General features: G+C 43.8%; 1 protein-coding gene across 1 annotated transcript in view; it reads left to right on the top strand.

Annotated features, from left to right (window-relative positions):
• Positions 1–8,203: 8,203 nt before the first annotated feature.
• ankrd2 (ankyrin repeat domain 2 (stretch responsive muscle)) overlaps positions 8,204–14,315 on the top strand; it is a 29,301-nt gene continuing 23,189 nt past the window's right edge. Inside the window, exons 1-2 of the mRNA XM_020513102.2 lie at positions 8,204–8,344; positions 10,859–10,963. Coding sequence (XP_020368691.1) covers positions 8,267–8,344; positions 10,859–10,963 — 183 coding nt within the window. The 5' untranslated portion in view covers positions 8,204–8,266. The remainder of the gene's footprint in view (positions 8,345–10,858; positions 10,964–14,315) is intronic.

Below are 14,315 nucleotides of genomic sequence, written 5' to 3'. Positions count from 1 at the left end.
TGAATAGCTCTTTGACAGAGCTGTCACAGGTTCAATGTCCTCCTATGCTGGAAGATTCTGAAGAATAATAAATAGGAAAAACTGCATTTGTTTCACACACAAGCTCCAAATTAACAGGCTCCAGTGTCACCCAGCACATAAATAGGATCATACAGCACAGGCTGAAGCCATTCAGCCCAAAATGTTGGCTCTTTGAAGAGGTTATTATTATCTTGAGGCTCTGGACTGATCCTTTGCTGCAACTTTGTGGTGTGCACCTTTACCTTTTGCCTCCTCTGGGCTTTGAGACGGTGTTTCATTAACCCGGCTGCTTCCTGAAGGCCCAGCCTCCTCCCGACCATCTGGCTCGAGCGGGCCACTGTCACAAACAGTCATTGGCTCAGAGGTTGGGCTGCCAACCACAACCAGCCCTTCCACAGGGGGCTGGCTGTCTTGTGGCACAGGGAGTGCCTCTGGCTGCTTATCCACCGCCCTTGCAGCTCTGTGACCTTCCTCTTGCCGGGCCGGAGTTGGTTCCAGTGGGAGGCTGTGGGTGTCTGGTTGTCTCGCAGCCTCTGCCATCTCTCTGGCGATTATCAGCTCGCTCGCTTTCGCTGACGGGCACTCATCTATCTGGCAGCTGTTGGCACCAAAGTTCACTCAGTCAATGATGGTGAAGGAAAGGATGGCAGATGAACCTCTCACCCACACTTTCCTACATCTGACTTCACCCTTGGGCCTAACTAAGCCTTTTTTGACTGAACAAACCAATCCGTCCACAGCCCCACATACACTCTTCCCACCCATTTAATCCCCTCCCACAGCCCTGTACACTCTCCCTTATCACTGACTCTCCCATTCACTTACTCTTCTACCACGGCCGTTACACTCAGTCCTAACAGATTCTCATCCCCTCCTATACTCTCCCACAGCCCATGCACACTCTATTACAGACTCCCTGCTCATTGAATTTTCTGAGGGAATGTTCTATATACACACTGCCTGATCCCCAGTGGGAATCACTCAGTGCTTCACCATATCATCACCCCTTTAGAATTCTCCATCCTGAAACCCATTACACCACAGACAATAATCCTCTGCCCAGCTTCAATAGAAGCATTGTCTCTTTTGGAATCATTTACAACCGCAGTCTTCACTCTTCAATCCCCGGCCAATAAAATATTTATCCAAGGCCACAGTGTAATTGCTATAATGAGCCAAATAAACACCCCACCGTTTTATTGTAAACACCAAAAACAGTCTGCACGTAAGAAAATAAGAACCAGGAAGAGGAACAGGCCATTTGGCTCTTTGAGCTGCTGCCAGCATTCAAAAAGATCGCAATAGATCTTCGATCTCAACTCCGCTCTCCCAACTTATTCCCATATTCTAAGGTTTTGGAGTAGCTCAGAGGCTGCACTGAGGATGTTACCAAGCACGGTAACAAAACGTCTGCGGAACAACAAACCAGCTCGGCGAGCCAACCAACCTCATTATTCCCTCCTGCTCCTACGATGCTGCTTGGCCTGCTGTGTTCATCCAGCTCTACACCTTGTTATCTCATTATTCCCATATTCCTGGATTTCCTCATGTGTGTCTGATTGAGTATTCACAGGCTCTGAGGGGAAAAATTCCAAAGATTGCTATCGATGTGACTGAATAAATTAGTTTCTCTGACACTCAAGAAGGGGGTGTGGACTACATAAGCTGGATAATTAAGTACATTGAAGGCTGAGATAGACATTTTTTTTAATAAGTAAGGAATCAAGGGTTATAGGGAAAAGGCAAAAAAGTGGAGTTAGGGATTATCAGATCAGCTTCATCTCATTAAAGGATGGAGCAGACTCGATGGGCGGAATGGCCTATTTCTGCTCCTCTGCCTAATGGTCTTACTACATACTAATATTAATGAGCTTTCACTGCTTCAGTTCATGTCTTCTTTATCATACCCAGCAACTGTATGAGTAGGAAGAGGAGCTGGTGATGGTGATGGTGGGGGATCCTAACCTCTGATCCGAGTACATTTTCTATCATTTCTGAACCCATATCCCCACTCTGATATTCACAGGAAAAGTCCTGTCCAACGGTCAAACAGGACTTGAACTTCTCAACAAGTTTTTTATGGGAGAAAAAAGCAAACTATTTTATAATTTCTGCTCACCCCACAATCTTTCAAAATGCTTTCTCTCCTCAGAAGCTATTCACAGTTCCCCAGGAGTTATTGGTGACTATTTATTTTGCTTCCCCAAACACACACACACACACACCCCCCAACCCTGGATAGATTCAGCTACCAACCCTCAGTCAGAGTTGGCAGTCTTACCACATTGGTTGATTAAAAGGTGACATCAACGATGGAGCTATTGCTGCCAAAATGATAGTGACAATTCCTTTGAAGATCATCAATGGGGTAGTGGGTGCTGGATACAGGGTCCACTGTATTCAGTGCAGTGTGATGGATGCTCAAAGGAAGGACAACATTTCATTTATATTTGACGGAAGGCATGAGAAAACTGGGAAATCATTGGGAAACCAGGTCATTTTATGAAAAAACTGGGATGACTTTACCTCTAAGTCATACACCACCTTGATCTTGATGTGGAGGTGCTGGTGTTGGACTGGGATGGACAAAGTCAGAAGTCACACGACACCACATTGTATTCCAATAGGCTTAGTCCACTTCACCTGATGAAGCAGTGCTTTGAAAGCTTGTGATTTCAAATAAACCTATTGGGCTATAATCTGGTGTTGTGTGACTTCTGATCTTGACCTTGAACTTCGTATTGGTTCCTTCACTGCTGAGGGTACAAAAATCCTGGGTACAATTCCAATAGCAGCTTCTCTGGGGCAATTAGGGACAGGCAACAAATCCTGGCACCCTCTTACCATGATGAAAGAACTTTAGAACTAGCAATTATAGAATTACTGAGCTCCTCAGATGGTTTATTGATTGGGTGGGGGGAAGGAATGAGGTGGGGGGGGGGGGTAACAAACACTTCCCATTTCTGTAACTTGTCAACAGCAAATGCAATCTTAATAACAGATTCCAACAATAACAATAAAAATAAAAATAACTTGCAAATCAACACTAACAATTCAACATGTATCACAGCCACATATTCAATAAGGAATTGTTCTGGAGAAGTAATACAAAACAGAAAGTCAATAACAAGAGAGTGCAATAGCAGGATTAACTAAGCTAAAAGCTAATTTGCAATCAAGTTGCAAAAGAGCAGCTTCTTATGAAAATAAATAATTGCAAAGAGCTGAATATTCTAACTCCCCTTTTTCCCCCCAGTTACAGGAAGTAGTTGCCGTTCTCTCTAGAAGTGATAATTATTCCGTCCCCAGTATTGTATTTTATTTTTATTTTGTAGCTGAAGCTTCTCTCCCTTTAAAGTTTTATTTTTGTTATTGGGAAAGTTTTTTTCTCAAAAGTTGGTCATCTTGCCTACCTTGTTAAACGTGATTCCGCGAAGAGCAGCAGCAGTATCCGCGAAGCTCAAGGCGCAGCCATCATGAGGAACGAGAGCTCAGCGGCCGGAACAAGTGCTGCCCGCCGCGCACAGTGCCCCCTACCAGCCCGGAGGCCTACACTGCACCTACTGTCAAAGGAATGTGATTGTACCTTTAAACCAAGGCTCTTCCATGTTACAGCCCAGAGTTAGGTCCAACAAGGTCCTACTGGTGTTGGTGCAGCACCCAAGCCATTTCTAAAAGGCCTGCTCCTCTAATGCTGCTTGGCCTGCTGTGTTCATCCAGCTCTACACCTTGTTATCTCATAATGCATTTGTGTATTTATTATATACTTTATGATACATATGTCCAATTGCTGTGATACAAACATTGGAGTGGGCCACTTGGCCCCTTGACTCTCCTCAACCATTCATAAGAAGTGGGAGCGTGGGTAGGCCATTCAGTCCCTGGAGCCGACTCCACCACTCAATACGATCATGACTGATCCCATCTCAGTCTCAAATTCACTTTCTTGCTGGTTCCCCACAATCCTATAACCCATTATGTCCAAAGATGTGCAGGTTAGGTGGATTGGCCATACTAAATTGCTCATAGTGTCCAAGGATATGCAGGTTAGGTGGATTAGCCATGGGAAATGCAGGGTTACAGGGATAGGGTAGGGGGGTGGGTCTGGGATAGATGCTCTTTGGAGGGTTGGTGTGGACCCGTTGGGCTGAATGGCCTGCTTCCACACTATAGGGATTCTGTGATTCTATGAGTCTAATTAAAGATCTGACTCTCTCCTTAAATTTACTCAACGTCCTGGCATCCACCTCATTCTGGGTAGTAAATTGCACAGATCCAATAAGATCCGATTACTCCACATTCCCAGCTACACCCCCATAACCTTTCACCCCTTTAATGTTTTGAGTCCAATATTGTTTGAAACTTTATGAAGAGTTGTATAGGACTTGAAACATTACTTCTGTTTCTCCCTGGATAGTTTCTCCAACATTTTTTGTTTTTATCACTCAGGATTTTGTAGGTTTCAATCTGGCCACCTTGTCTAAATTCCAGAAGATACAAGCCTGACCTGTACAAATGTTACTCATAAGACAACTCACCTATTCCAGGTATTAGTCTCTGAACTGCTTCCAAACCAGTTAATTCCTTCTTTAAGCAAGGAGACCAAGTTGTACACAATACTTCAGATGAGATTTCACCAGTCCCTTGTTTAATTGAAGCATAACCCTTCTGCTTTTGTATTTAATTCTTCTTGCAATGAACTATAACATTCTATCAGCTTTCCTAATTACTTGCCATACCTGCTTAGTAACCTGTTGTGATTCCTGCACTGGGAGCCCCTGGTTCCCTGCATTTCAGAGACACACTCTCTAACCATTTAGATATTTTTATTCTTCCTTCACATTTTCCAACATTATACCCTACTTGTCAGACCTTTAGCCATTCACTTAACCTATCTATATCACTTCGTAGCCTCATTATTTCCTGTTTATAATTTGCTTTCCTCCCTTTGAGCTGACTACGCCATTCAACAAGTAAAGCTCCTGATACCAGGTGCAGAAGGATGCCTTAAACAGGAGATAGTTTCAGTCTTACTCAAGCAGTAAAGGATTATTACATATTAATTAGTAGCTAGTTACATTACATCTAAGATATCTGTTTGTCATTGTAAGACAATCAGGCCCAAATTTAGTGTACAGCCAACAGGTATGTGGACAACTGGCTGACACACCCCAGGGACAGTTCTTTATGTCATGATGGATGGACCTTATCTTATGATGTTGGCTAACTCTTTCAGGTACTGTCTTTTTCGAGTGTCATTGACAAATTTCACTCATGTTTATTCCTCATGTCCACATCATTATTATGGATTGTAAATTTCCAGTGAGTCGTAGGGATGTATAGCATGGAACCAGACCCTTCGGTCCAACTCGTCCATGCCGACCAGATATCCTAAATCCAGTCCCATTTGCCAGCATTTGACCCCTATCCCTCTAAATCCTTTCTATTCATTTACCATCCAGATGCCTTTTAAATGTTGTAAGTGTACCAGCCTATTCATTCCATATATGCACTATCCTCTGTGTGAAACATTTGCCCCTTAGGTCCCTTTTAAATCTTTCCCCTCTCACCTTAAACCTATGCCCTCTAGTTTTGGACTCCCTCACTCCGGTGAAAAAACCTTGTCTATTTACCCTATCCATGCCCCTCATGATTTTATAAACCTCTATACAGTCACCACTCAGCCTCCAACGCACCAGGGAAAATAGTCTCAGCCCATTCAACCTCTCCTGATAGTTCAAACTCTCCAAACCTGGCAACATCTTTGTAAATCTTTGCTGTACCCTTTCAAGTTTAACAACATCTTTCCCATATCAGGGAGACCAGAATTAAATGCATTATTCTAAAATTGGCCTAACCAATGTCCTGCACAGCTGCAAAATGACCTCCCAACTCCTATACTCAATACACTGAGCAATAAAGGCAAGCGTACCTAACATCTTCTTCAATACCTTGTCTACCTGCAGCACCACCTTCAAGGAACTATGAACCTGCACCCCAAGGTCACTTTGTTCAGCAACACTCCCCAGGACCTTACGATTATCTGTATACGTTCTGCCCTGGTTTGCCTTTCCAAAATGCAGCACCTCACATTTATCTAAATTAAACTCCAATTGCCACTCCTCGGCCCATCAGCCAATCTGATCAAGGTCCTGATGTACTCCAAGGTAACCTGCTTTGCTATCCACTACACCTCCAATTTTGGTGTAATTTGCAGAATTACTAACCATGCCTCCTATATTCACATCCATATCATATATATAAATGATAGAAAGCGTTGGTCCCAACACCAATCCCTTGACCTCCAATCTAAAAGGCAACTATCCACCACCACTTTCTGTCTCCTACCTTCTAGCCAATTTTGAGAGCTGTGAAGATGTGGAATTCACAGCTGTGGCAGAACACATGGCAACATTGAAGGCTCAGGGAGGTGAGCACATAATCCAGACTGACACATCTGGAGAAAATACTGAGGAAGTTGTTGCGTCTTTGAAGATGTTGCCTTTTAGAATAAGAAGTCAAGCCAAGGCTCGGCCTTCCTTCTCAGGTATGAAACAACTCACGGTCACTATTTCAAAGAAGATCCATCCCTTCAGAACTTGTCTAGATGATAACGCTTTGACCACATTCACGGTCACCCTTCCTAATTTCACCTTCTCTTGACCTGAGGCCCATTTATATCTCTCTGAAAGATTGTTGTAAAAAGAGCTTGCTGTCAGAGCTTACCATCTCACATTCACCAGGAGTGATGCAAGAATGCCAAATTTCAAAGGGAACAACAATTTATACTGCATGCAAAACAGATTACTGATTAGTTGGGAAGTGGACTGTCATTGGTTGAGGCATTTCCATGGAGAATGCATCAGAGAACAATGTCTTCCAAGTTTTTGTTGAATTAAAAATGTGCAAACCCTGGGTAACCACCTACTTCCTGCAAGGGTCTGGGCCCTGGGTACGAAGGTGCATTGTATGCAAGTCACATTGTAAGTCTGATTGATGATCTCAGATTGGTTGTTAGTGTAATCATTGACACAGTTAGGACTGTCAAGTAAGTGCTGCTCCAATCACAGAGGCACGTCTATGTTGGACATGACATACTGAGTTTTACAAGCATGGGTTGGCCGAGTCGGTACTCTGCTGGTTCACTGGTGCATTCCCTATATCAAAGCCTCAACCAGTCAAAGTTGACTTGCCAAACAATCAGCACTCTTTTCTCATGCAGTATAAATTGTTCCGACCTATGAAATTTGGTTTTCTTGCGAATCTGTCCTGATGACAGTAAGAGGAGATGCTTTGATGTTGTGTTTCTTTTTCAGCAATGCTGAAGTACTGCGCTATCAGATTCATTATGGCAGATAGGTGACCATTTGGCCTATTGTGTCCATGACTGCTCTCTGTATTCCAATCCAGTCAGTCGCATTCCCATGCTTTATCCTTGTAACCCAGGTGGTTTGTAGCCTCAACTAACCATTGAATTTTCTGTTGAAATTATTGGTGGTCTCCACTTCTACCACACTCATTGAGAATGAGTTCCAGGCCATCCCCACTTACTGTGGAAAACAGTTTCATTCGTGAAGCCCCCTCTCCCCACCATGTCACCTCCCAAACCTCCAATTTGATTGTAGATCATTTTCTATCTGGAGCCCAGTGAGCAGCTATGAGAAAAAGAGTTTTGTTTTGGTTCCATGAACTGTCACGAGGGACACAAATTAACGTTTTGTCTCCACATTCTCCCTCCTGTGTCAGATCAGCAAACGTCAATCATGTGGGTTTCACATAGTTCTGTCTCAGTGTCATCTCCCCCTCTGAGCTCCAATTCTCTCCTTGATTTACAAGCGCTCATTTCATCCCAGGGCCGCACGACCTCACTCTGGCAATGTGCTTGTTCACTGACCTCAAAGTCACGCATTCCCTGCATGTCTGGGCTGCTTTCCAACATTGTGTCAAGTCAGGTGCATCCCCTGCCCTCCCCTCATCTCTCAACCCAAACTCAAACCCAAACCCAGGCAGCAATGGATGTACATGCCTTTCCCAGGTGTGACTGCCTGGCTAGACCGCCCCCTCCCCACACACACACACACACACACACACACACACACACACCGCCCCTAATGCCAGCTCTCCAACCAGTCCACAGTTATAAAACTCTCAGGAGACACTTTGTCGTTTTGCAGTACACATGCTCGTTCCCTGCTGTCTTTGATAGGGCACTTTCAATTCTCACTGTGTCGACCACACGGAAGGGATGGATGTGGACGAGGAAATCAGCTCCCTGATTAACAAGGTGGAATTAAAGGAGAGTTTGGAGAGAGCTGAACAGCAGGTAAGTAGTAAAGGGTATGAATATATAACTGCAAACTTCTGGGAAAGGGATATATTTGCTGCAGATGGAAAAGAGTTTGCAAGAGGACAGCCAAGGACCTGGGATTAATTAGACAGCACCTATAAAGAGCCAGCACAGGAACCTTCTTTTGTGTTATAAGATTCAACAATACTTCTAAAACGATTCTTAATTGGTGGAGGACGTGACTGTTTGATCATTAGTAGAGAGTGTGGGAGTGAAATTGCAGCTGATGGATTTTCTCTGAAGCTGATGTTGGAGAAAGCCTGGAGATTGAATATTTATAACTGTCCACCTTGTTCTGCTGCCACGTTTACTGCAGGAGTGAGTGGAAGAAATCACCCTCCACCATCCTGTCCTCCAAATCAACCCAAGTATGATTAGCATCTGCTTAGGCACTTTTTAAACAACTTCTTCAGAAGCAGGTGGGAATTGAAAACAGGTCTTTAGATAATTTTAGATATGAGCCAATCTTTCAAGGTCCTTAAAGGATTCAATAACTGCGACACCCAAAATTAACCCTGAAATTGGCAGGGATTTCAGAAGCAGGTTTGGCAGATACAACAAGATCTTACAGTTTGAAATTGCACAGCATTACGCAGAGAGGCACGTACAGACAGGATCTAGGGAAACGTACAGTGAGGGTGAATTTAAGGAGGAACTGGAAAGCTGTTTGAGTTGACTGGAAGATTCAGGACCAGTCACATCCATTGTAGTGTGTCTTATGATATTGTAGATTTTAGGTTAGTTAATCACTTTGAATGCTGTGAGCAAGAACTATCTTGGAAACTCAAAAAAAAATTAACTGAATGAACGATTGATAGCCCCTTAGACAGACACTGAGAAAATAGGCAAATCATCAAAGGAAATGTATCTAATTTAAATTAAAATGTGTTTTGTTTTAGCGGAGCTGATGCACTCCAGTCACTGTGGTGTCTACAGCAGAAGTTTAGATGCACAGACTGTTCCACTCTGATTGTTAAGAACGGTAGCTGCATTGTCTTTGTAAAACAATCAAATTCGACTCTCCGCTGTCAGCTAGGAAGCTCCCTCAATTCGTTGTTCAGAAGGCTATGGGTTATGGTCCAACTCCAGAGTACCTGATCTAGCCTGGCAACCCTGAGGGAGTGCTGCAGTGTCAGAAACACAGTCACTCAGATGAGACACTAAACTAGGATTCTGTTTGCCCTTTCGAAGTGGATACAAAAGGACTAATTCTACTAGCTCAAATAAGGAATTGAGCAGAAAATGTCTCCATGTGGTGCAGTGGTAGTGTCCATATCACTGCACCAGGTGGCCTGGGTTCATGTCCCACCTGCTCCAGAAGTGTGTAATAACATTGCTGAACAGTGTGATTCAGAAATGAAAACAAAAGAAAATCTCCCTGCTGCCCTATAATATTAATTTCTTAATGAATGTGTGTAAAAATAGGTCATTTTCACGTTGCTGTTTTTTAGGATCTTTCTCTTCCTGAATTGTTTGCCAAATTTCCTATATTTCAACAGTGACCACACTTGAAAAACTACTTAAAAACTGAAAGGACTGCGGATGGTGTAAATCAAAGACAAAAATAAAGTTGCTGGAAAAGCTCAGTAGGTCTGGCAGCATCTGTGGAAAGAGATCAAAGTTAACATTTTGGGTTGACTGATCATTCCTCAGAATTTGAAAAACTATTTAATTGGTTGCTAAACATTTTGTGATGCTCTCAACCTGTGAAAAGCATGATATAGATACAAATCTTTCTTCTATAACAAAATAAGATTAAACTAAATGTTTAATCTTAAAATAGAGGACAAAAGGATTCTAGTGGTTTAATTTCACCCATCCCTATGCCAACTGAAAATGTTTGCATATTATTCTGCTGTGCACTGCTAAAATGGAGTTCTAAACACACTGGAGAAACTCAGCAGGCCTGGCAGCATCCGTGGAGAGAGAAACACACAGTTAACATTTTGAGTCCAGTATAACTTCTTCAGACTCTTCTTGCATTTACATAGTGCCTTTTACAGCCACCAGACTGCTCAAAGTGTTTTGCAGCCAACTATAATCACTGTTGTAATGTAGTGCAAGATGCAGAGCAAGATCCCACAGATGGCAAAATGTTTAATGGCCAGTCCATCTGTTATATTAAAAACCAAAAGAACTGAGGCTGCTGTAAATCAGGAGCAAAAACAAAGTTGCTGGAAAAGCTCAGCAGGTCTGGCAGTATCTGTGAAGGAAAAAACAGAGTTAACGTTTCAGGTCCGGTGACCCTTCCTCAGAGCTCAGAAGTTCCGAAAAGTTAACTCTGTTTTTTCCTTCACAGATACTGCCAGACCTGCTGAGCCTTTCCAGCAACTTTGTTTTTGTTCCATCTGTTATATTTACTAGCCGACATAGGAAGAAACATTCTCAGAAAGAGGAGGGATTACTGAGTCAAAAGCTTCATAAAATAAAAATTCCCATGTCCTAATAAAATGTAAACAAATGAAATGTCTCTTTCTTCCATGTTCCTAGAGGCCAAAGTGTGGCAATGTGGCAATTAGTGACATGAATGCAGTGGATCTGGAAAAGGAGAAATACAGGGAGCCAGCTAAAAACAGTGGATTCCTGGCAGTGAAGGTAATTGTTATTCAACCACATCGCTGACGCACATTCAACAGACTCTGAAGTATGAAAATCATCAAAAAACCTCAATGCAGTGTGAGTTATGTGGCATAATATTTCTACAATGTGAGTCATGTGGCACAGTATTGGGACAATGTGAGTCATGTGGCAGTATTGTTACAGTGAGTCATATGACACATTTCTACAGTGTGAGTCATGTGATACAATATTTCCACAATGTGAGTCATGTGACACGGTATCCTTTGGGGCAGCATTTGGCAAAAAGAATGATCCAACACAATTAGGGGTAGACACCCAGGAAAGCCCAACACATCTCACAAAATTACCCCTATTATGAAATATCACAGAAGATCAACAAGGAACCTTGGAACCAGCAATCATAGAAACACAGGAGTGGAAGTAGGCCATTCAGCCCAATGAACCTGCTCCATCATTCCAGATCATGGCTGGTCATTTACCTCAATGCACTGGGCCTAGTGTGGGAAAGTGGGACCAGTGCCTGTAGACGTATATTTTTCATGGAATTATAGAATCCCTGCAACGTGGAAAGAGGCTGTTTGGCCCATGGAGTCCTCACTGACCCTCCAAAGAGCACGGCACCCAGACCCAACCCCCTATCCCTGCATTTCCCATGGCTAATGCACCTAACCTGCACATTTTTGGACTGTGGGAGGAAAAGAGAGCACCCGGAGAGAACCCACACAAACACAGGGAGAATGTGCAAACTCCACGCAGACAGTCGCCTGTCCCACTTTTGCTGGTACAAACTGGGCTGAAGGGCCCCCTCTGTCCTGTATGATTCTATGATTCTGTATTACTGTGATATCCCAGCATCCCTTGATGTCATTAACAAATATAATTCTATCAATCTATGCCTTCAACTGAATTGACTGAACTTCCACAGCTCTCACTATAGGAAGGATATTAATAAGCTGGAGACTGTTCAGAAAACAGTCACCAGGATATTGCTGTCATTAGAGGGTTTGAGTCATAAGGAGAGGCTGGATAGGCTGGGACTTTTATCACTGGAGTGTAGGAGGTTGAGGGGTGGCCATATATAGGTTTATAAAATCATGAGGGGCATAGATAAGGTGGATAGCAAAGGTCTTTACCCTCGATGGGGAAGTTCAAAACTAGGGGCATATTTTTAAGGTGAGAGGAGAAAGATTTAAAAAGGACTTGAGCGGAAAATTTTTCACACAGAGGGTGGTTCGTGAGTGGAATGAGTTGCCAGGGGAAGCGGTAGATGCAGGTACAATTACAACATTTGAAAGACATTTGAACAGGAACATGAATAGGAAAGGTTTAGAGGGATATGGGCCAAATGCAGACAAGCAGGACTAGTATAGTTTGCGAACATGGTTGGCATGTTGGACCGAAGGGTCTATTTCCATGCTGCATCACTCTATGACTCTGAGGTAGAGAATTCCAAAGATTCACATCCTCTGAGTGAAAACTATTCCGCTCATCTCAGCCCTAAATGGCTTGTTCCTTGTTCTGAAACAGTATCACCTTCTTCTACGCAACTCACCCTCTTGCACCTCATCGAGTTGCAGTGTTTAAGAATTTTCTACACTCAGAGTGGATCATCTCTCATTCTTCCAAACTGTAGAGAATGCAGTCCCAGCCTCCTCAATCTCTCCTTAGAGGAAAGTCCCAGCATCCCAGGAATTAGTCCAATGGGGCGGCACGGTGGCTCAGGGGTCAGCACTGCTGCCTCACAGGGTCAGGACCTGGGTTCAATTCCACCCTCGGGCGACTGTCTGTGTGGAGTTTGCACATTCTCCCCGTGTCTGCATGGTTTTCCTCCGGGTCCTCCAGTTTCCTCCCGCAGTGCAGGCTAGGTGCATTGGCCATGCTAAATTGCCGATAGTGTCCAACGATGTGTAGGTTATAGGGGGATGGGTCTGGGTGGGATGCTCTGAGGGTCAGTGTGGACTGGTTGGGCTGAAGGGCCTGTTTCCACACTATAGGGATTCTATGAACCTCTGCTGCATTCCCTCAATGGGGAGTATATCCTCCCTGAGGCAAGGAGATTAAGACTGCTTCAGGGCACAGCAGCATCTCTCCTCTACAAACCAGTGAGCATGTTGCTTTAAGTGTGGCAGCTTTGTTCAACAGCTGTTTTAAGACACAGGGATTTATTCAGTGACCTTTGTATTTATTCCACTGCCAATTACAGTTGCATCTGCTGCTGTGCTGAGGTCTGGGCCTGTCTTTTGTGTCTCACTCTATTCCTCTCCCTTCAAGTTTGAACCAAAAATACAAACTCTGCACATCTCCAGGCCTCTTAGTTAGCCATCCCACCTTCCTCTAAATCCTTCCCAGGATGGGCCAAAGGGCCTCTTTCTGGGCTGTGGTGTTAGGGTTGTGGGATCGCTTTTCGACTGAGTGGTGCGAGCCTCTTCTGAGATTGTTGATAGGTCAGTTAGTCAGGTTATTACTGTCATCGTTCATCTCCCCTGGGAACACAGGGTTAAAATGATCATTGTCTCCGCTAGATATCTCTCAAGAGGGCTGTGTCTCTTTGGAATCCCCTTCCTCAGAAGGCGATAGATGCCAAATCTTTAAGCATTTTTAAGGCAGAGGTAGTTTCTTGATGACCAAGGGGGTGAAAGATGATTGAGGACATGCAGGAATGTAGAGTTGAGGTTAAAATTAGATGAGCCATGATCTTGTGAAATGGCGAAGCAGGATCATAGGGGCTAAATGGCCTCCTCTTGTGCCCTGTACATTAGTAACACCGGCATTTCTCACCACACCCTGGTTACCCAGCCATGGTGCTGCTGGCTTTCCCCCTTGGACTCTTGTGTTTTGCCACCAATCAGAGGCTTGCTTGGCCGTGTCAGATGGCAGCACTTTGGTGAGGAACTGGAGTCACGTGTAGGCTGGGACTGGGTAAGGACAGACGCATTCCTTCCACAGAGGACTTTCATCAAGCAAACTGAGGTTTTTACGACAATCCAGCACCATCACGGTCGCTTTGACTGAGTGGTAACTGCAGAATGTCAAACTGTCTGGAATGATCTGCCAAAGGGTATAATTACAACATTTAAAAGGCATTTGGATGAATAGGAAGGGTTTAGGGTGACATGGGCAAAACGCTGGAAAATGGGACTAGATTAGTTTGGGATATCTGGTCGGCATGGACAAGTCGGGCTGAAAGGTCTGTTTTCTGCGCTGTACAACTCTATGACTCTATGAATGTTCCAGAGCCTCAGCACTGACCTCTCCCAGTTTGACAGAGATTACAATGATTTCTAAAAAAAATACAACATACAACATCACGACTGATCTTCCACTTAAATCCTACTTTCCCGAGTGATCCCTAAATCCCTCTGTTTCC

This window comes from Rhincodon typus, chromosome 20 (assembly GCF_021869965.1).
Source record: "Rhincodon typus isolate 14 chromosome 20, sRhiTyp1.1, whole genome shotgun sequence".
NCBI classification, from domain to species: Eukaryota; Metazoa; Chordata; class Chondrichthyes; order Orectolobiformes; family Rhincodontidae; genus Rhincodon; species Rhincodon typus.
The sequence above is the reverse complement of the archived record's forward strand: the minus strand, read 5'-3'. Positions and strand labels throughout refer to the sequence as shown.